The following is a 26,085-nucleotide window of genomic DNA, read 5'->3' on the forward strand; positions in this document are numbered from 1 at the left end:
GCCAGATACTTGCTGATTTCCTTGGTACCCCAGCTCTGGTAGCATCCACATCTGGGTTTCCTTTGGTATTCAATGTGTATAAACAGCTTTGCTTCAGCTGCCCGCCGAATCGGACGGAGCCTCTGCAATAAAGCTCCAGCGTTGATCAGATTGTGTATTGCTTTGCAGTTCCGGGAGGACACCTAATGGATTGTGAACAGTATTCATTATAAAAGGTTAGAAAAGTCAAGGAAAGGAAACACGGCATTCGACAATGAAAATATGTTTCACTGGGAAGTTTCTGCATATTTAGGTAAAAGTAGTACACACTGGATGTGCACTAATTTAATCCAAAGGTAACGCTTTGCAAAGATTGAATTAACCAGTTGAAAGTCTCAGTTGATTTAATAGATCCTTTGTTTTCAAAGAAAGGAGTAGCAGTGTGTGGGTTTACTTCCCCTTTACTTTTTCAAGTATGAGGTAGTTTAAGATCCTGTTTATTTCTTCAAAAAGAAACACTTCAAGTGTGGTTATTTGCTTTCTGTTTTTTTCCTTTTCTGAACGGAAGACCCCTTTCTTCTTTGTTCTTCTGGGCACGCAGAAGCCTCGTGAAATGATTTGCCAGAGTTCTCCATCTCGGGCTTTTCCTCCTGAAGATGAGCTGGAGCTGGGTGGCCTTGAGCCCCTCCCACTTCCCTCGGGAAAGCAGCATATGAGGAGGTGGAAGGTTGAGGATCTGCTTCGTATTTTCCCTGAGGAATAAAGGACTGTGGTGGGACATTTTTGAGAGGACAATTGGCTACCATGTGCATGATGCTCTGGCAGTAATGGCACTTCTTTGGCTGAGGAGGTAGATTGCATTCCTTAGCATGGTGATCAAGGCCTCCACAGTTGTAACATCTGCATAGAAACAAAATGAGAGTCATAACCATAGCTGCAGCAACACTGAGAGGCAGCTGAATACCCTGTATAAAATCAGTGGTCCTCTGCCTGTTGCAATACTGAATATTGAGAAATCCACAAAGGATTTTAATGATGTAATCATGACAACATAGGAAAAAATATCAATGGGTAGTACTACTCATGAATGTATTCATTGTAATCCAAACATTATCGCTGGAAATATCTGTGAGAGCAACTATGGGGGGGGGGGGGGAAGAAAAGAATCACTGCAAGCTTAGATAGCCCTCCTCGCTCTCCACTATACCCCCAATCCTGGCTTCATCGCAAATTTTCCACATTACCATCGAAAGCATTGATACAGATGATGGACGCAGGACCGATCCCTGCAGCACACACAGACCTCCAGCCCAAGGGACAACCACCTACTACCAATCTCTGTCTTCCCCCCTACAAAACCAATACTGAATCCAATTCACCTCTTCGTCCTGAATGCCAAGTGACCTAACTCTCTGGACCAGTGGTCAGAGTCCAGGTAGACAATGTCCACTGCAGCCAAGTCTCACTGATGACCATGTCATAATTCCATGAGATTATCCATGCTCCAAGTTTATCTGCCATACCTACAATACTCCTTACATTGAAATATACACTCAGTGGCCACTTTATTAGGCACCCCCATACCTATTAATGGCAACTGAGTGTATGTTTGTGCTCTTCTGCTGCTGTAGCCCATCCACTTCAAGGTTCAACGTGTTGTGCGTTCAGAGATGCTTTTCTGCACACCAGTGCTGCAATGCCTGGTTACTTGACTTTCTGTCGTTTTCCTGTCAGCTTGAACCAGTCTGCCCATTCTCCTCCGATCTCTCTCATTAACAAGGTGCTTTTGCCCACAGAACTGCTGCTCATCTATTGTTATTGCTTTCTCTCGCACCATTCTCTGTAAACTCTAGAGACTGCTGTGGATGAAAACCCCAGGAGGTCAGCAGTTTCTGAGATACTCAAGCCACCCCATCTGGCACCATCAATCATTCCATGGTCAAAGTCACTTAGATCACATTTCTTCCCCATTCTGGTGTTTCGTTTGAACAATGACTGAACCTCTTGACCTTCTATGCATCGTGTTGCTGCCAAGTAATTGGCTATTTAGATATTTGCATTGACAAGCAGGCGTACACGTTCACCTAATAAAGTGGTCAGTGACTGTCATGTTCTAGAACACAGGAATACATTAAATAGGCTACTCGACCTCTCAGGCTGCCCTGGTATTCGATACGATTACGGCTCATCTGCCCCAGGTCTCGTGGCATTTTCTGTTCCAGTATTGCATGGTCCTCAATTCCCTGACCAATGAAAAATGTATCTTCTTCCACTTTAAATGCCTCCAGTTATCCAACCTTCAACTCCCTCGAGGTGGGAAATAGCACATAATAAGCATCCTCTTCACTCGTGGGTGCCCCAGACCTGCCCTCTCACTGCCTCAGAGACGTGGGTTTGACCCTGACCTTGGCTGCTGTCAGCATGGCGTTTGCATGATGAGGTGAAGGTCTTGTAAGCATGCCTTTATTCCTTCTACCAAAGCGCATAACCAAAGCTTTCCGTATACAGGTCAACCACCAATTAATTTGAACGACTTGGTTTACTGGGTGGCCACCAGATGGCGCTGAGTGCACAGCACTAAGTGTGGCGAGACTCTTCTTGACTAACGCACCCTATTTTCACTATTTACATCGCACTTGTTGGTGGTAGTGCCAATTATTTTGTGCTTATTTTATGTAAATTTAACCTTAGCTATGGCTTCTGAGGTAAGTGCAAGTACCAGTGGTGGTGTCAAATGCAAACAACAGTCCATATTGATCTAAGAAAAGGTAGAAATGTTGAAAAAACTGGACCATGATGTTTCTGTGCATAAGCTGTGTGACTTATATGGCACTGGTTCATCAACTGTGTATGACAGAAAGCATCAAAGGGAAAACATTTTGCAATTCTACGCAAACAGAGATTGCTTTAAAGCAAATGTGCATTAGAAATACAACGAAAATTTGTAAGAACACTGAGGGTGATCAAGTGTTCTTACAAACCATGGTTTTGCCAGCTTCGGAGTGATAAGAGTCGAATTGTCAGGCAGTAATGATAATGTAAAGGCATCAGCACTGGTCTTCAATGCAGATGGTCCAGAGTTCAAACCCAGCTGGGCCCTATGGTCCATGAAGAGATGGATAAACAGCAAATGATAATGAACCAAGCTAAGCTGTCCTGAGCTGGGTGTATAATGTAGTTTCATCTGGGAATGCACACCTAGGAAAACAAAGAAGTTCTCACAGGATTCAGACAATCTAAGGACAGCATTACCATTTTATGGTGCTCAAATGCGGCAGGTACTCACAGACGTAAACCACTGGTGATTAGAATAAGTATATGCCCTAGAACCTTGAAAGATGTTAAAATCTACCCAGTAACATATCGTGCAAATAAAAAAATGGCTAGGTTACCATCGATAGAGAAAAATATTTTGTGCCCAAGGCCAGCACACATTGCTCATCTGTAAGGCTGCCCAAAGGTTGCAAAGTTCTTCTTGTTTTGGATAACAGTTCAGCTCACCCCAAAGCTGAACTCCTGTGTAACAATAGTGTTTTGACAGTGAGTTTACCACCAAACATCGTGTATCCAACCCCAAGACCAAGGAATACAGCGCTCTCTAAAGGTCAAGTATCGCTCACTTTTTGTGAAACGTCTGTTAGATGAGGTGAACGCTGGCAATTCTGTACAGACATTTATTAAAGAATTTAACATGAAGGATCTTCTTCCGTTCATTGCTCGAGGGTGGGAGAAGGTAGAGCCTTCAACACTAGAGAATGGCTGGCAGAAGTTGTGGCCTGCCTCGATTCCATCTACCAATTCTTTGCCCATTCTCACAATTTGTCCAGGTCCTTCTGAAACTGTCCACTTCCTCAAAACCACCTGCCTCTCCAATAATCTTTATATCATCCGCAACTATGGCCACAAAGCCATCAATTCCATTATCCAGATCATTGACAAATAATGTAAAAATCTCCTTCCAGTAAGATGGAGGCACCCTCATAAGCATCAGCCTTTCAGGGGCAACCAAAGCTGTACTTTTGTCTTTTCTAAAACTCCTCTTTCCGATCGCATGGCAACGCAGGACATTAAGAACCCCAGGTACTGCAGGTCTACCTCATCAGCCAGCTGCTCACTTGTGGAGGAGCTGGACCTGGTGCGAACTGTATTGCCCCCGCTACAGAAAGGTGTTGAGTTAATGTGTTAACACAGTGTGCAGTCCAACTGTGAGTGATTGCCTCGGACATTTTCTTTGTGATCGCAAGACACTGGCACAGGTCCACAACCCCTTCTTTGAAATCCAAAAAGCTCCGAAAACCGAAGTTCTATTCATGGAGTGTGGAGCATGTCGTAACAAGGCTTGTTTGGCGCGCCAACAGCTGACGTCACTCAGGAGTGACGTGGCAGCACTAGCAGAGGCCGCCAGACGTCACTTGTGGCTCAGCGCTCGTACTGGTTACACGTGCATTTGCTGTTCGCTGATATTTTGTGTTCACTGTTGACTTTGTGTTTAATTTCACTGTGAAAATGTCAAATTGAGCTGCAGATACCCCTATGGGTAACAATGAGAAAAAGAGAAGGAAGCATCTATCATTATCAATAACGCAGAAAGTGGAGTTATTGCAGAAGCTTGATCGTGGTGTGTCTGCGCTGTCTTACTGAAGAATATGGTGTCGGAACTACCACTGTGTATGATTTAAAGAAACAGAAAGACAAGTTACTGAAGTTTTATAGTGACAGTGATAACCATAAACTAATGATAAACAGGAAAACACTGCATAGGGCAAAAAATGAAGGTCTTGACCTAGTGTTGATTGAGTGGATTAGACAACGAAGATGTGAACGTATGCCACTGAATGGCATGTTGATATGAAACAAGCTAGAATATACCCTGAAGAACTGAACATTGAAGGTGAGTGTCAATATTCAAAGGGTTGGCTGCAAACATTTAAGAAGCGTCATGGTGTAAAATTTTTGAAAATCTGTGGTGAAAAAGCTTCTGCTGATCGTGAAGCAGCTGAAAATTACATTGGCAGATTTGCCAAGATGCTATCTGATGAAAACCTTAGTCCTGAACAAATTTACAATGCTGATGAAACAGCTTTGTCCCCGCGCTACGTTCCTAGAAAAACATTAACAATGGCTGATGAGAGGGCACTGACAGGTTTTAAAGATGCTAAGGACAGGTTAACTATTCTTGGGTGTGTCAGTTCAGCAGGCAGACACGAGGTGAAGTTGGCAGTGATTGGAAAAAGCCAACATCCGAGATGTCTGAAACGTGTATGCAATCTACCTGTGCATTATTATGCAAACAAGAATGCATGGGTAACCCGAGAAATATCTTCTGACTGGTTCAATACCACTTTGTACCAGCGGCACGAGCTCATTGCAGGCAAGCTGGACTTGAAGCAAACCATAAAATTTTATTGTTCCTGGACAACTGCTTCACACATTACCCTGCTGAACTTCTCGTGAAAAGTAAAGTTTTCGCAATTTATTTGCCCCCAGTGTGACATCTGTATTACAGCCCTGTGACCGAGAAATTTTACGCTCCATGAACAGCAAGTATAAAGACTATTTTATACAGACGAAAGTGTAAATAAGTTAGAGGAAGCCGACATTGAAGAAATGCTGAACATTGACAATAATGCACCTGTTGTGCATTCCTTGAGTGATGGGGAAATTGCTGAAATGGTGTTAAATGCAGATTAGCATGAAGATAGTAGTGATGATGGTGACATAGTGAACACAGGTGAAAAAATCCCCATAGATAATATGGTGAAAATGTGTGATCAGTTAATTGCTGGCCTTGAACAACGTGCATTTAGCAGTGAGCAGGAGATTATGGCAGTTTACTCAGTTAAAGAGAGATTGCTTAGACATAAACCTATGTTAATGAGACAGATGACACTTGAAGAAATCTTTAAAAACACTGTCATAGTGCTGCTTCATAACTTGAGAATCCTGTTCCTGGCCCATCAGGTATCTGTAGAGTATTTAGCTTTGTTTGCCAGACGTAATGCAACTTAACTAGAGGTACCTGTATGTATAAACTGCAATAGTATTTGTAAAAGAGCACGGATTGGGAGAACCTGTAAGTTCTCTCTCCAGCACTCGTTGTTTGAGCATGTGCATTTTTTCTTGTCATTATTTCCTAAACAATACAGTATAACAACTATTTACATAGCATTTACATTGTATTAAGTATTATAAGTAATCTAGAGGTGATTTAAAGTATACAGGAGGATATGGATAGGTCCGGAGATCCCCCACACTGAGACAGGTTAATTATCAAATTACGAAATGCAACTGGTCCCAAGGGGTTATGGACCTGTGATGTCAAACACTGCAAGTCTGGTTTATTGGTGAGACTGACAGTGGGGGCGCTGCGTGGCCTCGGCTGCAGTGAGGACCAGGCCGCATGTCTCGGGCTTACTAGTTGCAGCCATCCAGGAAGGGAAATGCCGGAGGTGGGGTGGCACAAAGTACATCCTGGATTGGGGACTGGCCTCCGATTGGTGTTGCTCTCCAGTGTTCGCTCGATGGAAAACAAGGTGGATTGTGTGCACGCATACATACATTAGCCTGCCTGCTCTTGCTGACAATACCCATGCACCGTCAATTTACAGGACAGTCATTTTTATTTTGGTTTACTGCTGTCATATATGTGCACTATGTGCCTTTTGCTGGGTATGACTGTTGGTACTGTGTCTCGTACCTTGGCCCTGGAGGAATGCTGTTTTGTTTGACAGTATTCATGGATATCAATAGATTGAATTGGTTCAATACGTACATTTAATGCCAGAGAAATGTATACAATACACCTCCTGAATTTCTTTTTCATGTAAAGTTGAATGACAATTGAACTTGAAAAGAAGTGATCCCAACACCATTCCCTGCGGAACACCACTAGTCACCGGCAGCCAAATGGTAAAGGCCCCCTTTATTCCCAATTCTTGCCTCCTGCCAGTCAGATAAGCTTCTCTCCTTGCTAATATTTTTCCTGTAATATCACGGACTCTTGTTTAGCAGCATCACATGTGGCACCTTGTCAAAGACCTTCTGAAAACCCAAAGAAACAACATCCACTGATGTTCTTTTGTCTATCCTGCCTGTTTTTTTCCCTCAAAGAATTCCAACAGATTTCCCTTAGGGAAACTCTGCCGACTTTGGCCTATTTTATCACGGCCTCTAAGTACCCCCAAACCTCATCCTTAATAATGGACTCCAACATCTTCCCTACCACTGAAATCAGGGTAACTGACTATAATTTCCCTTCTTCTGCCTCCATCCCTCCTTAAAGAGTGGAGTGGCATTTGCACCTTTTCCTTAATAATAACAATTACACTTTCAACCGCCCCCCCCCGACACTCTCGAATTTCCAACATACTGCTAGTGTCTCCACAGTGAATACTGACGCAAAATTCTTGTTAACTTTGTCCATCATTTCTTTGTCCCCAAATACCACCTCTCCAGCATCATTTTCCAATGGACTGTTATCTACTATCGTCTCTCTTTTATTCTTTATATACCTGAAGACATTTCTCGTAGTCTCTTGTTTTACGGGCTAGTTTTACTTCATTTTTCATCACTTCTCTCGTAATGGCTTTTTAAAAAAACTTCCCAATCCTCTAACTACCCGATAATTTTTTGCTATATTTTATGCCTTCTCTTTTGCTGTCCTTGATTTCCCATGTCAGCCATGGTTGCCTCATCCTCCCTTTAGAATACTTCTTCATCTTTGGAATGTATCTATCCTGTGCTTCCCCCAGAAACTCCAGACATTGCTATTCTTTGATTTGATTTCATTTTTTACCAAAAAAAAACCCACCCCACTTCCACCATCTGCTTGTATATCAACTGGCCTCTCCTCAACTCTGGCACTCTGGTTCCCATCCTCCTGCCAAATTAGTTCAAACTATTCCCCTACAGCTCTAGCAAGCATGCCCACAAGGACATTGGTCCCCCTCAAGGTCAGGTACAACCTGCCCTTTTTGTACAAGTCACACCGTCCCCAGAAGAGATCCCAACGATCGGGAAATCTGAAGCCCCATCCTGTGCTCTGCAGCAATTTCGCGGGCACACGTTTATCTGCCATATTGTGGCACAAGCAGCACTCCGGAGAAATCCTAGAGATCCTGTTTTTCCGCCTTCTGCCACCCTCCCTATATTCTGTTTTCAGGATCAATTTCTTCCCACAGTCCAAATATGTACTAACTAGTAGGCTGACTGTTCATTGTAAATTGTCCTGTGATCAGATTCGGGTTAAATCGAGGTGGTGGAGGTTGCTGGGTAGCACGACTCGAAGGGCCAGAAGGACCATTCGCCAGAATGTATCTCCAACCATATAAAAACTTAAAAAGTAAATGATTGAAATCCAGCAGACACACTCAAAAGGCGTACACGTATTAGATAAAGCTGATATGCGCAGTAGGTTAGAACTCGGGCAGCTAATGGAAACGAGGAGAGGTACTGGAACTTTTAGGAAGAGGTGAGTAGGTGAGATCATGTCAGTTGATCAAAGACTGATGAGCCCACCGTGCAGAGTGAAAATACAGTTCTGAGAGTGATTCTCAGCAGTGGGCTATCCAGGGAGAGCTGTGTCCAGACCACCAGGAGGTTTTGGATTGGGGAAAGCAGTGGGATTGACTTAGCTTGCAATAGTGGCCTGGGATAGGGAGATAGACCAAAGGAGGAGGAAGGACAGTCGTAAGGTGGATACAGAGGGCACCCTGGTTTCTGGCACATTGCCAGAAGAGACAAAGAACAGTAAAGGAGATGGTCTGCTTCAGCTTTGGCCTCTGAGGCAGTACAGCAAGAAGGAAAGAATATGAGAGAGTCACACATCAAGGCAGGCAGAAGTCACAGCAGAATCTTCTCCACCCACATGGAGCGCTGGCCAGATAATAGAACTGGTAAAGGCAGCATGCAGGTCAGACGAACGACTATCGGCAGCAGCCTTTGCTAGTACTGGCCATCAAACCTACAAACCTACACAAGAGCTTTAACAGGGGCCAGCAACACGATATATTAGTTGGCACAGGAGCTTCAGCATCCAGAAGTGACCTACCCTTGTTCGTGTCAAGATACTACAAGTGTAGAGGGAGGAGGGGACAAAGAGGGCAGATAAAAAGTGAACCTCAGGTATCTGGGTTTGAGGGAGTGTGCTTCCCAAGGGATTTCTGGATATGTTCCAACAATGAGGGCACAGCCCTGGGATGGATGCACTTAGTAAGACCGGGGCTGACATAGACTCAGAGAAGCCAAATAATCCACGGGTCAGGATCAGCAAACAAGTACATTCACAGAGCCAACAACATGGCCATAGCTTCAACCAGCAGCAACTGGAGCTAGGACGGTGCATACACTGTAGATTACGTCAAGAGATCCCAGATGCACGGGGTTAACATGAACAGGATTGTGAAAAGTCCAAACAGAAGAACCATACAAACCCATGTAGATGTACCAAGTGGAAGCAAAGGTCTAGACTAAAAGGTGGCTCTAGACAGATAGGGTTATTCTAAATTAGGATAGTGGAATTTTCACTTCTCCAAGAACAATAATTTTCACCATTCTTTGTTTCAAAGCCTTGAAGTCTAAAAGATTATGTAAGGGGGCAGTGAATGTGTTTTAAGATACGTTGTTGAATGCTTACCCTTTGAGAGTGATTGGTGAATAGTGTTACTCAAATTAGGAATTTGAAATTTGTTCTTGGAGTGAGATTAGAACACTTGGGGAGTGAATGGGAATATTGCTTTTCTTAGTAATAATGTTCCAAAAGATTAAAGAAACAATATTGGGCATTGTCAAAGCACAGTTTGAATTTTAGTTCTTTTGTTAAATTCGTTGTCGTGTAGTCCAGCCGGTGGTGCAGTGGCATCAGCACCGGAGTTCAAGGCAGATGGTCCTGAGTTCGAATCCGGCCGGGTCCCAGCCTGGGCAGCAGCAGTATCTGCCTGGAAGAAAGGCTGGAAATCTACTTCCGTATCTTGCTGTAAGGACTAAACTATCGCCATGAGTCAACTCACAGAGTGTGTCTCATAAAATGCAAATGAGTAGCCACGATTCAAGTCACGTACGGCCTCCGAGAATGCAAATGTAGTCCACATGTTGTCTGGCTAAGAGTTCAGCGAAGATCAGAGACAGAATCTGAATCAGGTTTAATATCTCTGACACCTGTCATGTAAAGTGTTGTTTTGCAGCAGCAGCACATTGCAATACATAATAATAAAACTATAAATCAGAATACGAAGTATATAGAAACAGCAATTCATTGCTGACCATAGTGGACAGAGTGAGAAGACAGTCCAAGTGAATCAGCCTACTCGCAGTCTCATTGCAGAGAATTACTGGAAAAGCGGACGGGAAGGGATCTGCGTTGTGGCAAAGAAACCAAGTTCCACAAGCTTGGAAGCCAGGTAGACAAGCCGAGAGAGGAGAACTGAGCACAGAATGTCAGAAGGCAGTCCCTTCGGCCTGGATGGGATTGAGCACAAAATGAACTGGGTCCTTTTAGTGATGGGGCCAGCTAGTAAAAGGACATGCCAGGAAGGATGTGGGGTAAGGTCCCTACTGCCATTTGAACACAGACTGCCTCAAACTCTCTTGTACATGATCAAAGCAACCTGCCAACAGTCTTGTGATCGCTCTGCAAGCAAACGGTACTATCTACAGAGTACAGGCTGCTGGCCTGCAGCAGGGGGTATTGGAATATAAAAGTTGAGATTGTTTGCTGTGTAACCAAAACTATGTAGTCAGCTTTGAAACTTGCTATTTGCTATGCATGTACCCAATTTAGTAGGAGAATGAAATCTTAAGAATGTAGAAGACAATGGTGTGTTAATGAGAGGTAGCTAAGAGACGTAGATTAGAACATGATTAAGTCAATGGGTAGAAACAATAGTGGCAGATGTACTTGTGATACGCAACTGTAGACCGATTGGATATGCTAACACAACCAAACCAGGAGATTGCGATAAAAAATGCTATGTCCAAGAATTGGTGGGCAATCAGCGATTAGCTCATTGACCGTCTCAGCTTTGATTTGCAAATTAAAGTTTAACCCTTCTTGAAGAATCTTCTGCATCTCCTGGTCATTTGTGGGGCACGAGAAACCCCGAAGGGGCTGGCTGTCAAAAAAAAGTTTGCAGAGTCAAGTGACCTGATGTGCTTGTATGAACATCAGACAATGAGGGGATGGAGTGTTATGTTAACCGGCACCTATAGATACCAGGCAACAATGGGGTAAGTTATTTTGCACCCTTCTTCCAGGGATCAAGGAGGCCTAGCAGATCAGACTAAATTTTATCACTTCTGAAACATGGTCACAGCTTGCTGGTATGGAATCTTTGCGTATTCAGAGTCCGCACTCACAACACTATAACGTCTTCAGAAGCTTTTGAAACATCTGGGTGGATTAATGTGTCCCATCAAAGGTGTTTCAAACTCCGGAGGTTTCTTATCAATCACACCATGCTTCCGATGTAAATATGTACTTCAAAGGAACCATTTGTCAGACGCAAAATACTGAAGTAAAACAGTAGCGCTGCAGCCCCCTGTTGCTGTGGAAGGAGCAATATCTGTCTCTCCCTTGTCAGTGACAGGGAGAGCCTGCGGGAAGTCAAAAATGTTGGAGTGAAGTGTTAGCTTTTTGAGGCACTGTTGCCCATGGTCTCTCCGCGGGCTTTGCTGTTGTTGCTGCTGCTCCAAGGGAGGAGGCAGGGGGCTCTGGGGCACTTAAGTAATTTTTCGGCAATCTACTGTTTGGCTTTTCTTCTGTTTCAAGGATGTCTGTGGAGAGTGAGAATTTCAGCTTGTGCATCGTATACGTTCTCTGATATTAAATGGAACCACTGAACTATTGCATTGAATCACCTAATGTCACAATTGTCCTCGAGGATAAATCTTGATGACCTTTGAGTTTGGATGTCTCTACCAAGGGGGTTTTCAAGAGGATGTCTGTTGTGATGAATAAAGGCTCTCCTATCCACCTCCCTCTTCAATTTCTCCAATGACTTAGTCAAAGACATAGCATCACTATTTCTCTTCTTGGTTAAATACTGGAATAACATTAGCTACATGCCAGTCTTCTAGGACCTTGCCTGTGGTTAGAGATGACACAATATCAAAGCGTCAACAATCTCATCTCTTGCCCTTTTCAACTACCTGAGGTACCCCTCTGGGGAATTATCCATCTTAATTCTCTCATTACCACCTTCGCTACCTCTTTATCTCGAAATGCTCTCGGAAATTAGCGAGCTCCACACTAACCCCTCCACACTCCACATCTTTCTTCCCGGTAAATGCTGATGAAAAGTATTAATTTGGGACCTCACCCATGTCCTCATTCTCCAAGCACATGTTCCCTCTTTATCCTTGAGTGGTCCTACCAGCTCCCTAGTTATCCTCCTTTTGATGTGTGTATAGAATGCCTTGGGACTCTCTCTAATCCTACTTCAAAGTCGAAGTAAATTTGTTTTAAGACTACATATTCTTTATGTCACATATATCGACTCATATACTGATCACCTTATTCTGATTGAGATTCACTTTCATGCAGGCATTTACAGTAAAATAAAGAAATATAATAATTTATGAAAAAAACATAAACGAAGACCGACAAAAATGTGGGAAAAATGACAAATCATGTAGAGATCATTTATACTACTGAGAACGTGTGATGCAGGGTCCTTGAAAGTGAGTCTATAGGTTGTGGAGTTAGTTCAGCATGGAGGTGAGGTGTTATCCACGGTGGTTCAGAAGCCGAATGGTTGAAGGGTAATAACCATTGCTGAGCCTGGTGGTGTGGGACGTAAGGCCCTCCCAGCCCCGTACCTCCTGCCTTATGGTGGCAGCATAGAGAGAGCACAATGTCAGTCTGTAATGATGGATGCTGCTTTCGCTTGCCAAGGACTTTTCCTGGGCCCTCCCGGCTTTCCTAATTTCCTCCTTGAGTCCTTTACTGGCCCCTTAATATCCTCAAAGGCTCGGCTTGATCAAAGCTTACATACGTTCCCTTTCACTTTTTGATGCAAATCACTGCCTTTCTCAACATCCAAGGTTTCCCTACCTTACCATTCTTGTCCTTCCTTCTGACCGGAGTACACCGTGCGCTTGGTGCATGTCAAATGTAGACTTGCCAAAAAACAATTCTCCATAGTTCATTACTAATACTCTTGCCAGAAGGTCCCAGTCTATATTAGGAAAGTTGAAGTTACCCACTGCAACATGCCTTCTCTAATCTTCCTGTATATTTATCCATCAGTGTCCAGCTGGCCATTGAGGGGTGGTCTGTATATAATCCAGTCACAGTGATTGCAACTTTCTTGATTCTATCCATATAGACATGCCCAACATGTGTCCCCTTCTGTGATGCTCTCCCTGATTAATAACACAACGCCACACTCCCCCACAACATTCTTACCCTTTCTCTAACATTCCGAAAACATTCAAACCCTAGACATAGAGCGTCCTTTCCAGTTCCCCTCTCAACCAAGTATCTGTAATGGCCACAGTATCAAAGTTACATGTTTGACTTTGACTTATAATGGCCACTGTGGCAGAAGCTCCCTATGACCCTATCTACCTGTGACACCAATTTTAAGGAATTATAGATTGTATTCCAAGATCCCTCTGTTCTACTGCGCTCCTCAGTGCCCCCCAATTCAATGCGGAAGTCCTACCCTGGTTTGCCCTCCCAAAGTGCAACACCTCACACTTGTCTGCATTAAATTCCACCCGCCACTTTCCAGCCTGTTCCGGATCTGTCCTTTTTTGCCAATCCAATCTTGATGTCATCCGCAAATTTACCGATCCAGTTTACAACATTACCATCCAGGTCGTTGATATCACAGAGAATCAACAACTGACCCAGTGCCGATTCCCGGGACACGCCTCCAAGTTATAGGCCCCCCCCCCCCCAAGGTCAAGTTCAACAGTACACATGCATACAGCTAATTGGAACAATGTTCCTCGGGCATCACAAGGTGCAAAACACAGTACATATGTCACATATGGCATATAAAAAGCTGGGAGATCATAGGTCAAAAAGGTAAAGGGCTGGAGAAGAAGGAATCTGCTAGAAGGGGAGAGTGGATGATGGGAGAAAGGGAAGGTGGAGGGGCAGCAGGGGAAGGTGATAGGTTGCCAAGAAGAAGAGGTCAGACTGGGAAACTGGTTGGCCACCATAAAATCCTGTTTCTTGTGGACGGAACAGAGGTCCTGAACAAAGAAGTCCCCCAACCTAAGTTGGGTCTCACCAATGTAGAGGACGCTGCATCGGGAGCACTGGATATAATGGGTAACTCCACCAGAGTCACAGGTGAAGTGTTGCCTCACTTGGAAGGGCTATTTTAGATGAAGGGGGATAAACAGGAGATGTTGCACTTAAAAGGTCCTCTAGGGAAGGGGTTCCCAACCATTTTTATGCCATGGACCGCTGCCATTAACCGAGGGGATTTGTGAACCCCAAGTTGGGAAGCTCTGCTTGATGGGTAGTGATCGCAATAGTATAGAATTCCAAATGCAGCTTGCAGGTAACACCATAACCCATGGCTTGAATTTAAATAAAGACAATTGTAAAGGTTGGAGGGAGTTGTTGTCCAGGGCTGGTAGATCAGTAGGTGAACAGTGACAGCTACTCAGATAGCTGGTCTTTAATGTTCAGCAAGAGTTTACCCCATTTATTCAAAACAAGAGGAAAGACAGAGGGTGGAAGGAGGGGGGAATGAACAGGTCAGATATTATTAGCAAGATGCTTAAGTCATTAAACAATAGCTAATCATTTAGGAAAGCCGTACATACTTAAACCTGGTCAATGTTGTTTTATAAAAGCTAAATCACCAGGCTAATTCTTGGGGTGAGAAGGCTGTCTAAATGAGAGGCACTAAACAGTTTGTGCCCATATTCTTTGGAATTTGGAAGAACGAGGATTGTGCTAATTCAAACATATGAGGTTAAAAAGAGTAGGCAATGGGATGTTCACACTAGTGAGAAATTATCAAACAAGATGAGAGGCCAGTCATTTAAAACTGCGGTACGCAGAAACTTCTCCTTTCCTGACCTCAGAATCGTTCCACCCACAGCTTTTGAATTTTGCTACCAATCAGAGTTTGCAGCTGATCACTGCATCAGGAAGTCATTGAAATCCTCTGACCCAAAAGACCAGACCGTATCCACTTTTCCATGAGCCCGCCTCAGCAGGCTGACCCGCAAGGGGCATTTTCTGCTGTCGCACACTTCCACAAAGTGCAGCTGGTCCCTTGAGTGGCCTTGCTGACAGCTTCTGACAGGAATATTTGCATCCCCATTGAACCCAAACCTTCTCTGTGGGTGGCGTGATCCATGCCTTCTTCTCAGTGCTGCCGTCGAGCAGGAGGAAGAGGATGTAGGAGCCTTTGGTCCCACACCAGCCAGGTTCAGGTGTAGTTATCCCCTTTCAACCATCAAGCTCCTGAACCAGTATAGATAAGCTCACTCACCTCAACTCTGAACTGATTCCATAAGCTGTGAATTCACTTTCAACACTACAATTCATGTCCTCAATATTACTTACTTAATCATTGTTTTATTTGCAGTTTGTCTTCTTTTGCATATTGTTTGTCAGTCTTTCTTTGTGTTTAGTTTTTCATTGATTCTGTTGTTATAGAGTCACAGAAAAGTACAACACAGAGACAGGCCCTTTGGCCCATCTAGTCTGTGCGGAATCATTTAAGTTGCCTACTCCCATCAATGTGCACCTGGACCATAGCTCTCCATACCTCTACTATTCAGGTACCTATCCAAGCTTCACTTAAATGTCGTAACCGAGCTTACGTGTACCACCTGCGCTGGCAGCTCGTTCCACACCCTCATGGCCCTCTGAGCGAAGAAGGTTCCCCTCATGAGCTCCTTAAACTTCTCACCTTTAATGCATGACCCCTAGTTATAGTCCCACCCAACCTCCGTGAAGAGAGGCTGCTTGCATTTACCCTGTCAATACCCCTCATTATGTTCTTTGTTCTATTGTGAATGCCTGCAAGAAAATGAATCTCAAGGTAGTGAATGATGATGTATACATATTTTGATAACACATTTACTTTTAACTTGGATAGACCTGCAAAACCCTTTTAACCTCGAGAATGCTCGGAGCAGACATGGGAAGAAACACCATTTGCCAGTAGCTGGGAGAGTGTTGGTGGAATTGTGCACGTCTGTAAGGCTGGCTGACGAACGTTCAGCTGCATGTCTAAATGCTGGCAGTTATGAGAAATTTGTTGAGAAGAGTACTCCTTAGTAATGTAGACAGTTTCTGAAACAGTGAACATCATGATGTTACATGAAGGAGTATGATATCACCGTTACGTTTTGCAACTTTAAAAGCTCTAGAATCATATAGCGTAACCTTCAGGCTCTTAAATCAAAGGGGATAACTTCACTTGCCCCATCACTGAAATGTTCCTGCAACCTATGGACTCACCTTCAAGGATTCTTCATCTTATATCCTTGATATATATTACTTATTTATTAAAATCAGAATCAGGTTTAATATCACTGGTATATGTTGTGGAATTCGTTAACTTTGTGGCAGCAATACAATGCAATACATGGTTTAGAAAAAATAACTGAATTACACTAAGTATACGTGTATATTAAATAGTGAAGTTAAAATAAGTAGTGCAAAAGAACAGGAATAAATTTTTTAAAAGTAGCGAGGCAGTGTCCATGGGTTCAATGTCCATTTAGGAATCGGATGGCAGAGGGGAAGGAGCTGTTGCTGAATCGCTGAGTGTGTGCCTTCAGGCTCCTGTACCTCCTACCTGACTGTAACACTGAGAAGGGGGCATGCCCTGGGTGGTGGAGGTCCTTAATGATGGGCACTGCCATTCTGAGGTACCAATCCTTGAAGATGTCTTGGATACTACAGATGCTAGTACCCGTGATGGAGCGGACCAATTTTACAACGTTCTGCAACTTGTTTCGATCCTGTGCAGCTGCCCCCCCCCCCCACCATACCAGACAGGATGCAGCCTGTCAGAATGCTCTCCATGGTACATCTATAGAAGTTCTGAGTGTTTTAGGTGATAAACCAAATTTCCTCCATCTCCTAATGGAATATAGCCACTGTCTTGCCTCCTTTATAGCTGCAACCAGGTTCCTTTTGTATTTGTAACAGGTTTGTTGTGTGGTTTTCCATTGATCCTGTTATGGACTTATTGATGTAAGAAAATGAATCTCAGGGTGGTATCTGGTGACGTACATGCACCTTGATAATAAATTTACTTTGTACTTTAGATTTAAGGACAGAGGAACAGAGCGGAGAATTTTCTATGCCAACATGTTTTCGTCTTGAGTTCATCACTAATCCATTATTATTTTAAAATAGCAATTAAATCAAATTTTTAAGAAGTATTCATTTAGTCATGATCCATTTTTAATCATTTTACGGTGATGTTATGGTGTGAAAAATGAAAATGTAATACTCTGTTACATTGTAATGTTGCAAAATTAACTATGAACAGCAAAAATAATAAATGTATTTTTGACATATTTCAGTTTATTCAACAGTTCATTTTTTAACCATAATTTGACATTTGCTTTTAAAATTGCAGCTGAACTAAGATATGAAATTGCTCCTGAAGACTATTAAAGGTCTGATGTACAAGTTTGCCTGAGAAAGGATTTAACAGGTATGCATGCATATAAATTGTTGTTTGTAATCAAATTATTAGATGAATTAATGAAATGAGAATTGTTTTATTCATCGCATGCCCATGGCTCCTTGCCCTTCACCTTCAGATTTCTGAACAGTCCATGAATCTATGACCATTACCTTGTTATTCCACTTTTATGCACTATTTATTTATTTTGGTAAATTTATGCCTTTGCACTGTACTGCTGGCACGACGTAATCTTACGTAATTCAGGTCAGTCATTGTGTTCAAACTTTATCCTGATTCTGAAGAAATTTGTGTTCCATCACAGTTATGCAACTTTTACAATGTTTGGAACAACTGCAGAAAGCATCAAGGTCTTTAGCCAGACGAAAAGTTAACAGCTAACAATTGAGCAGCGGATACTTGCTGTTGCTTAACACATGCGTGGCCACAGGAGGGCGCCATTTGCAGTACTGAGCTCCAAAACAGCGGTGCTCGGGTCAAGCCAGAAAGCCGACTGGTCTTATGATCTATCTATTCAGCATGCACTATTGTTGCTCATTTGGGAGTTTAACAGCAAAAAAAAAATGATAACAGCCCGAGTTTTGAGACTGCAGTACTCTGTTAATAGAAGAACTAAAAGTTCACAGATAGGTGTCTGGTAAAGAGCACTCACTTCAAATTGCCACTATGGTAGGCATATTAAGTTAACACATCAATAACAAGTGATAATAATAAAGGGATCTCACTACACCCACTGGCTTTTACTGGTGCTGTTACTGTCAGTAAAGTCTAAGGATGGCCGTTTCTATTAGGTGGAATATTTTGTTAGGGGATCATTGGGCCAAAATCAACGTCTGGATTGGGGACTGAATGAAAGCGTCAGTGTCACAGAACAAAGAAACGGGCCTCGAGGCCCAATATGTCCTTGCAGCCTGCTATAGGCATCCACTCAAATTCCATTTCTACATATTACATGTAAAAATATGTGCCATAAGTAATGGAACTGGCTTTGCCTCCAAATATTTACAGAATTATGAAGACGCCCAGTGCAGAATCAGATTCTGAGGTCCCTGGGGTACAATGGACCTAATACTGCTCAGCCTTCATCCATCCCTATTGAACAACCATTCTAATCGTTTTTCTCTGAAGTGTTTGCCTAGATTCTACTTTAGTACATGTACAGTGTTGCCATTTACATTCTAAACACTCCCTGGGTAAAGAAGCTTGTGCAGCCTTTGCAAGTAGATTTACTAGGCACAGCAGAATCTTACAGTGCGAGATTAGTGACTGAATGTGGGGAAAACCAACTTGTCTGTGGATATTTTATCAGAACTTTTCATAACTTCAACTTCCTTGCATAAGCTCATAAGACACTGGAGCAGAATTGGGCCTTTCAGCCTATCAAGTCTGCTCCGCCATCTCATGACCAATCCATTTCCCTCTCAACCGCATTCTCACCCTGACTTATGAAAAATCTATCAAACTCCGCTTTAAATATACTCAACCTGGCTTGTCGATAGGTTTCAATAGGTACATTTATAACGTCAGAGAAATGTACACAATATACATTCTGAAGTACTTTTTCTTCACAAACATCCATAAAAACAGAGGAGTCCCCCAAAGAATGAGTGTTAGAACCCCAAACACCCCCCAGCTCCCCCTCCCATGCATCAGCAACAGCATAGCAACAAACCTCTCCCCCACCAGCAAAAAGGCATCGGCGACCCCCACCGAGCACTCAAGCATGCAGCAAAGTATCAGTAAAGACACAGACATAGTACTCCAAAGACTACACGTTCATCCGGCATCCGGTAAGCTCTCTCTCTCCCCCCCCCCAAATAAGCAAAAAAGAGGCGACCCTGTTTCACAGCGAGAGGGGAGACTTAACAAACCAACTCGTCGATTTATGGCGTTAAAAGTCTGTTGCGTTGCTTCTTCCGAGATCTGTGGCCAAAAAACTCGGGTCCCCCGGTACACAGCCAGCTCGCTGCTTTCGATTTTCTGTGCACTCCCACAACACATCACAGGTCTTTGTCATGGATGTACCGACTACTGGGCAGTTATGATTTTTGTTAATGGTTTTGCATCAAACTCGTGTTTGCTCAGGTGGTACCAGCCTCAATGATGTAGTACCAGTCAATGGCCACTAGGTGCTGCTGCACAGCAAGTTTCTGAAGTTTCCATCGTAAACTGAGATTTTGATAATTCCACTATCAGTGATTGGCATTTCCCTGATTAAATATTAGTGTTTTAAACAGCAAGTTAAACTCTGCCTCCCATATAACCCCCCACCTTAAATTCCTCCATATACCTGTCTAGTAGTCTCTTAAACTTCACTAGTGTATCTGCCTCCACCACTGACTCAGGCAGTGCATTCCACGCACCAACCACTCTCTGAGTGAAAAACCTTCCTCTAATATCCCCCTTGAACTTCCCTCCCCTTACCTTAAAGCCATGTCCTCTTGTACTGAGCAGTGGTGCCCTGGGGAAGAGGCGCTAGCTATCCACTCTGTCTATTCCTCTTAATACCTTGTATACTTCTATCATGTCTCCTCTCATCCTCCTTCTCTCCAGAGAGTAAAGTCCTAGCTCCCTTAATCTCTGATCATAATGCATACTCTCTAATCCAGGCAGCTTCCTGGTAAATCTCCTCTGTACCCTTTCCAATGCTTCCACATCCTTCCTATAGTGAGGCGACCAGAACTGGACACAGTACTCCAAATGTGGCCTAACTAGAGTTTTATAGAGCTGCATCATTACCCTGCGACTCTTAAACTCTATCCCTCGACTTATGAAATATAACACCCCATAAGTTTTCTTAACTACTCTATCTACCTGTGAGTCAACTTTCAGGGATCTGTGGACATATACCCCCAGATCCCTCCGCTCCTCCACACTACCAAGTATCCTGCCATTTACTTTGTACTCTGCCTTGGAGTTTGTCCTTCCAAAATGTACCACCTCACACTTCTCTCACAAAAAGTAGTGGACACGGCCCAGTCCATCAAGGTAGATCCCTGCCCACCACTGAGCACAGCTGCACATAGCATTGTCGCAGGAAAGCAGTGTCCATCAGCAGGGACACCCACCACCCAGAACACGCTCTCCTCTCGCTGCTGCCATCAAGAAGTACGTACAGGAGCCTGAGGACTCACACCACCAGGTTCAGGAACAGTTATTACCCCTCAACCATCAGGTTGTTGAACCAAAGGGGATAACTTCACTCAACTTCATTAAAATCTTCCCACAATCTATGGACTCACTTCATCTCATGTTCTGGATAATTACTATTTATTATTATTATTTATTCATTGATTCTATTATGGTCATTATTTTATTACGGTTTTTTTTGAGTATTCCCTCAAGACAATGAATCTCTTTGTTGTACTTTGATAATAAATTTACTTTGAACTTTAAAGTATTCAACAGGTCAGGCAAAGAAAAAAAATATATATTAAGATATTAAAAGCTTGCATCAGTCTGGGTTAGTCAGTCAGTCATTCCCTGCTCTTCAGTTAAGGAACTCTGTACATCAGGGTACCATTGACTGTTTGAGAGAGCAGAATATCAGAACATTATTTGGTACGAGTCTTCAGTATCATGACTCTTTTGGGTTTTATCCTAAACTGGAATATGTCTTCAGCTGCAACAATAAATGCAAAGCTGAAGATCATAAACTATAGCAAAATTACGATTGTTTTAGAGGACAGGCAGTACAACAAAAACAACTTCTACAATTCTCCCACAAGCAAGTGAAGATCTGCAGATGCTGGAGATCCAAGCAACACATACAAAATGCTGGAGGAACTCGGCAGGCCAGGCAGCATCTATGGAAAAGAGTACAGTCGATGTTTCGGACCAAGACCCTTCAGCAGGACTGGAGAAAAGGATGAGGGGTCAGAGTTAGAAGGTGGTGGGAGGGGAGGAAGGACCAAAAGGGGTTAGATGGAAGTGGGGGGGGGGTGAGGTGAAGTAAAGAGCTGGGGAGTTGATTAGTGAAAGAGATACAATTTGGAATGGGAATGGAAGTGGAATTAAAATGGGTGAACACTGGGAGATCCTGCTTTTTCTGGCAGACTAGTAGGTTCTCAGTGAAGCGGTCTCCTAATCTGCTTCGGGTCTCCCCTGTATACAGGAGGCCGCACCTGGAGCACCTGAGACAGCAGACAATCCCAAGAGACTCACAGATGAAGTGTCGCCTCACCTGGAAGGACTGTTTGGGGTAGGCCCCTTTTTAATTCTACTTCCTTTTCCCATTCTGACATGCCACCCTCAGGTTGGAAGAACAACACCTTAATTTCCATCAGGTTGAATTCTGGTAATGCCCCCCCCCCCCACTTCACCATTTCCCATTCCCATTTCCCTCTCTCACCTTATCTCCTTACCTGCCCACCACCACCCTCTGGTGCTCCTCCCCTTTCCCTTTCTTCCAAGGCCTTCTGTCCTCTCCTATCAGATTTCCCCTTCTCCAGCCCTGTATCTCATAATGAACTTCCCAGTTCTTTACATCACCCCACCTCCCTGGTTTGACCTATCACCTTGTGGTTATTCTTCCCCTCCCCCCACTTTCTTCCTCTGGCCCTTCATCTATTTCTCTTGTTCTGCTGAAGGGTCTCGGCCTGAAACGTCAACTGTGCTCTTTTCCATTGATGCTGCCTGGCCTGCTGACTTCCTGCAGCATTTTGAGTGTGTTGTCTACAATTATTTCAATGCCTGAAGGAATTATACAAGTCTAGGGAACTGGTTCAGGGGAAACAGGGTTTCCATGTGTTTGAATAGCATTATCTGTTTTTATAACTGCTGTTGTAGAGTTATAGAATCATAAAGTCTAGAGAATGGAATGAAAATGCCCATCTAAACTCATCCCGGTGCCTGTATTTGACCCATATCTTTAAATCTTTCCTATTCCTGTACTTGTCTAAGTACTTCTGAAATACTGTTGCTGTTAAAAGTTAGTGTGACGAGGGTTAAGATGAGAGGAGAGCTCGATGGCTCTGGGCCTGTACTCAGGGGAGTTTAGAAGAATGAGGGGGGGAAGATTTCATTGACTACAGTGGGGGAGTCTAGGACCAGAGGGCACAGTCTCAGAATAGAGCGACGTCCATTTAGAACAGAGATGAGGAGGAATTTCTCCTGCCAGAGAGTGGTGAATCTGTGGTAAATCATTGCCACAAACGGCTGTGGTAGCTAAGTCGTTGAGCATTTTTAAAGCAGAGGTTGAAAGTTCTTGATTAGTCAGGGCATCAAAGGTTTTGAGAAGAAGGCAGAAGATAGGAGTTGAAAGGGATAAAAAATCAGAAATGATAAGATGGCAGAGCACGTTCAATGGGCCACGTGGTCTAATTCTGTTCCGATGTCTAACGGTCATGCTTATCATAATGATCTATGATTTATTATAACTACAGGTCCCCCCCCCCCCATTCGAAGGTAGAGCGTTCCTATGAAATGGTCCGTAAGCCGGAATGTCGTAAAGTGAAGCAGCAATTACCATTTATTTATATGGGAAAAAATCTGTGAGCGTACCCAGACCCAAAAAATAACCTACCAAATCATGCCAAATAACACATGAAACCTAAAATAACAGTGACATATAGTAAAAACAGGAATGATCTGATAAATACACAGCCTATATAATGTAGGAAGACTTTTCTACAATTAATGCAGCACTGTCCACTGCAGCGAAAATCTCACGCAAGCGCTCCCGGCAGAAGTACGCGGCGCAAGGGCTCTTTGCAGAAACACTCTTTCCAGTAACCTTTAAGCTATGAAGCTACCCAATAACACATAAAAATACACAGCCTATATAAAGTAGAAATAATGTACGTCCAGTGTAGTTTCACTTACTGGAATCGGGAAGACAGCGAGCACACTGATGATGGTGTGTTAGGCTGAGTCGTTGGAGGTTGGGGTGGTGGGACACGGGGGGGGAGGTGGGGCATCTCATCGTCGTCTGTTTCCATCCGGGCAGGCAGGTCACCTTCTTCTATGTCTGCCTGCCTCGATGTCGAAGGTCGAGGTTCGTCGTCTGCTGTGGCTGATGTGGAAGGCTTGAAAAACAACAGTATGCTTGACTGCTTAGCCTCGCTCATTTTTCTATCACACAGTTCTTTGTAAGCACTCAAACCATCCTGCAAATATGCCCTAAACCTACGTATCCTTTCAAAATTAAAGTCATACTTTTTGGCAATCATTGCAGTGTTGTCAATCGCAGCGAAAATCTCACGCAATTGCTTCACGTTCAGTTCCTGAACGACTTCACTTTTGGGCCGTTCGCTACTGTGTTCGGTTTCAATTGTTATCCTTTCCTCTTCATCAGCTCTTTATCTCTCAGTTCTTGGTCATGGGATGCCAAAACCTCTTCAACATCATCGTCGTCAATTTCCACAAGCCAAACTCACTTCGTCCTTACTTCGTTCACCACAATCGAAACAGTTAATTTTTACGCGCTCTTTTAGACTTTTCCTTAGAATTCATCTTGCTAACGGATGCACAAAATAAATCGACATAAAGCACAGATGCTCACAGGCACATGTTTAAGCAATGGCGGCTAGAATGCGCTGCCTTTTTTCATAACAGTGAAAACACCTTCTGTTAGCGAAAACAGGTAATTAATGTACGTCTTTCGTAACAGCAAGTGGACGTAAAGCGAACGTTCGAAAAACAGGGAACACCTGTACCTCTTATATGGGCAGTAACCAACTTACTTTAAATTGCTTGTTAGCCTTGTAACATCAAAGCATCCAGGGATTCAGCACAATGTATCGCAGAACTCTCACGCGAAAGGTCCTGCAACATCTATGGAGGTGAACATTTAACATTGCGGGCCAAGGGTCTTCATCAGGCCTCCATCCCAGCATCTGTAGTGCCTCTTGTGTTTGTCAACTGCATCGCACTTTGAGACCTCTCTGACAGCTGGCATTTCGACCCACTACTCTTCTGTGATTTCCCATGATTTTACCAGCATGGAACTTCCCGTTCAGAAACGAAAGAACTTCCCATTCCCGTCCATGAAATTGAAACTCAGCAGTGGAATTTAATTTATCTTTTAAATTTATGCATCAAAAAAATATTATTCACAAAATGCATATTTTGGCAGATCAGATATCAATAGGGAAGAATTCACCGGTTTTCCCACAGTGCTTCCTTTACCTAGCGAACAGTCATTCACATTATTATGAAACCTCCCAAACAACTTATGTGATTGTGAACAGAGGCGAAGAAATTTGACTTGTACTAAACCTGATGCAGTGACGTCTTCACGTACTGGTGCTGAAGTTTAAACCAAATTAAGCTTTGGGCCTCACATGTAAAATCCACCAGCAAATTGGCAGGGGGAGCAGTACTGTCAGGTGACATGAGGGGTAGGGGGGGGGGGGTAACAACCAACAGCAGCCCTGAATGGATGCCGGAGAATCACTTTTGCTTCTCAACAATAACTAGAGTTTATACTAGTTTGATTGCACAACAAACGAAAATGATTGTATTATATGCCTTCACATTTTGTTGAATAAGCATATTTTTGAAATTAAATAAAAAACACTCTGGATCAGATCAGGAGATTAAATAAATGCAGTTCAGTTCAAGTAGGCAAAGGTATATTAAAGGCATCAGTTCTATCTGTTTTTACCTGATTTGACAAGCGGCTGATTCTACAACCAGTTTATGACTTTAATTTTCATGTTTATGGACTGCCATATTTATCTTGGATGATTACTCTGGCTGTTTAAAAGTTGCCCAAGGCATCCCTTTGTCAGTTGTACAGCAGCAGATCAATGTACATTTTAGTGTACAGTGTGCCATGGAACTAAAAGCCAACTTAATGTAACACCACCATTCAAAATAAATCACTCTTATTCCCCAGAAGAGGAATGTCTGCAGTATATTTGTCTATCTCTTTCTTTACTGAATCTTAGAAACATAGAAAACCTACAGCACAATACAGGCCCTTTGGCCCACAAAGCTGTGCCGAACACGTCCTTACCTTAGAAATTATTTCGGGTTGCCCATTACGCTCTATTTTTCTAAGCTTCATGTAACTATGCAGGAGCCTTTTAAAAGACCCTATTGTATCCACCTCCACCAATATTGCCGGCAGCCCATTCCACACACTCACCACTTACCCCTGACATTTCCTCTGTACCTACTTCCAAGCACCTTGAAACTGTGCCCTCTAGTGCTAGCCATTTCAGCCCTGGGAAAAGCCTCTGACTATCCACATGATCAATGTCTCTATCAGGTCACCTCTCATCCTCCATCGCTCCAAGGAGTAAAGGCTGATTTCACTCAACCTATTCTCATATGGTATGCTCCCCAATCTTTGTAAATCTCCTCTGCACCCTTTCTATTGCTTCCACATCCTTGCTGTAGTGAGGCAACCAGAAGTGAGCACAGTACTCCAAGTGGGGTCTGACCAGGGTCCTATATAGCTGCAACGTTACCTCTCAGCTCCTAAACTCAATCCCACGATTGATGAAGGTCAATGCACTGTATG

General features: G+C 43.3%; 1 protein-coding gene across 1 annotated transcript in view; it reads right to left on the reverse strand.

Moving 5' to 3' along the window:
- Window positions 1-509: 509 nt before the first annotated feature.
- The window catches only part of LOC132401141 (protein lin-28 homolog B-like), a 242,186-nt gene continuing 216,610 nt past the window's right edge, over window positions 510-26,085 (reverse strand). Inside the window, exon 4 of the mRNA XM_059983033.1 lies at window positions 510-879. Within this exon, the coding sequence (XP_059839016.1) occupies window positions 510-879 (370 nt within the window). The remainder of the gene's footprint in view (window positions 880-26,085) is intronic.

This window comes from Hypanus sabinus, chromosome 10, assembly GCF_030144855.1.
Source record: "Hypanus sabinus isolate sHypSab1 chromosome 10, sHypSab1.hap1, whole genome shotgun sequence".
Lineage (NCBI taxonomy): Eukaryota > Metazoa > Chordata > Chondrichthyes > Myliobatiformes > Dasyatidae > Hypanus > Hypanus sabinus.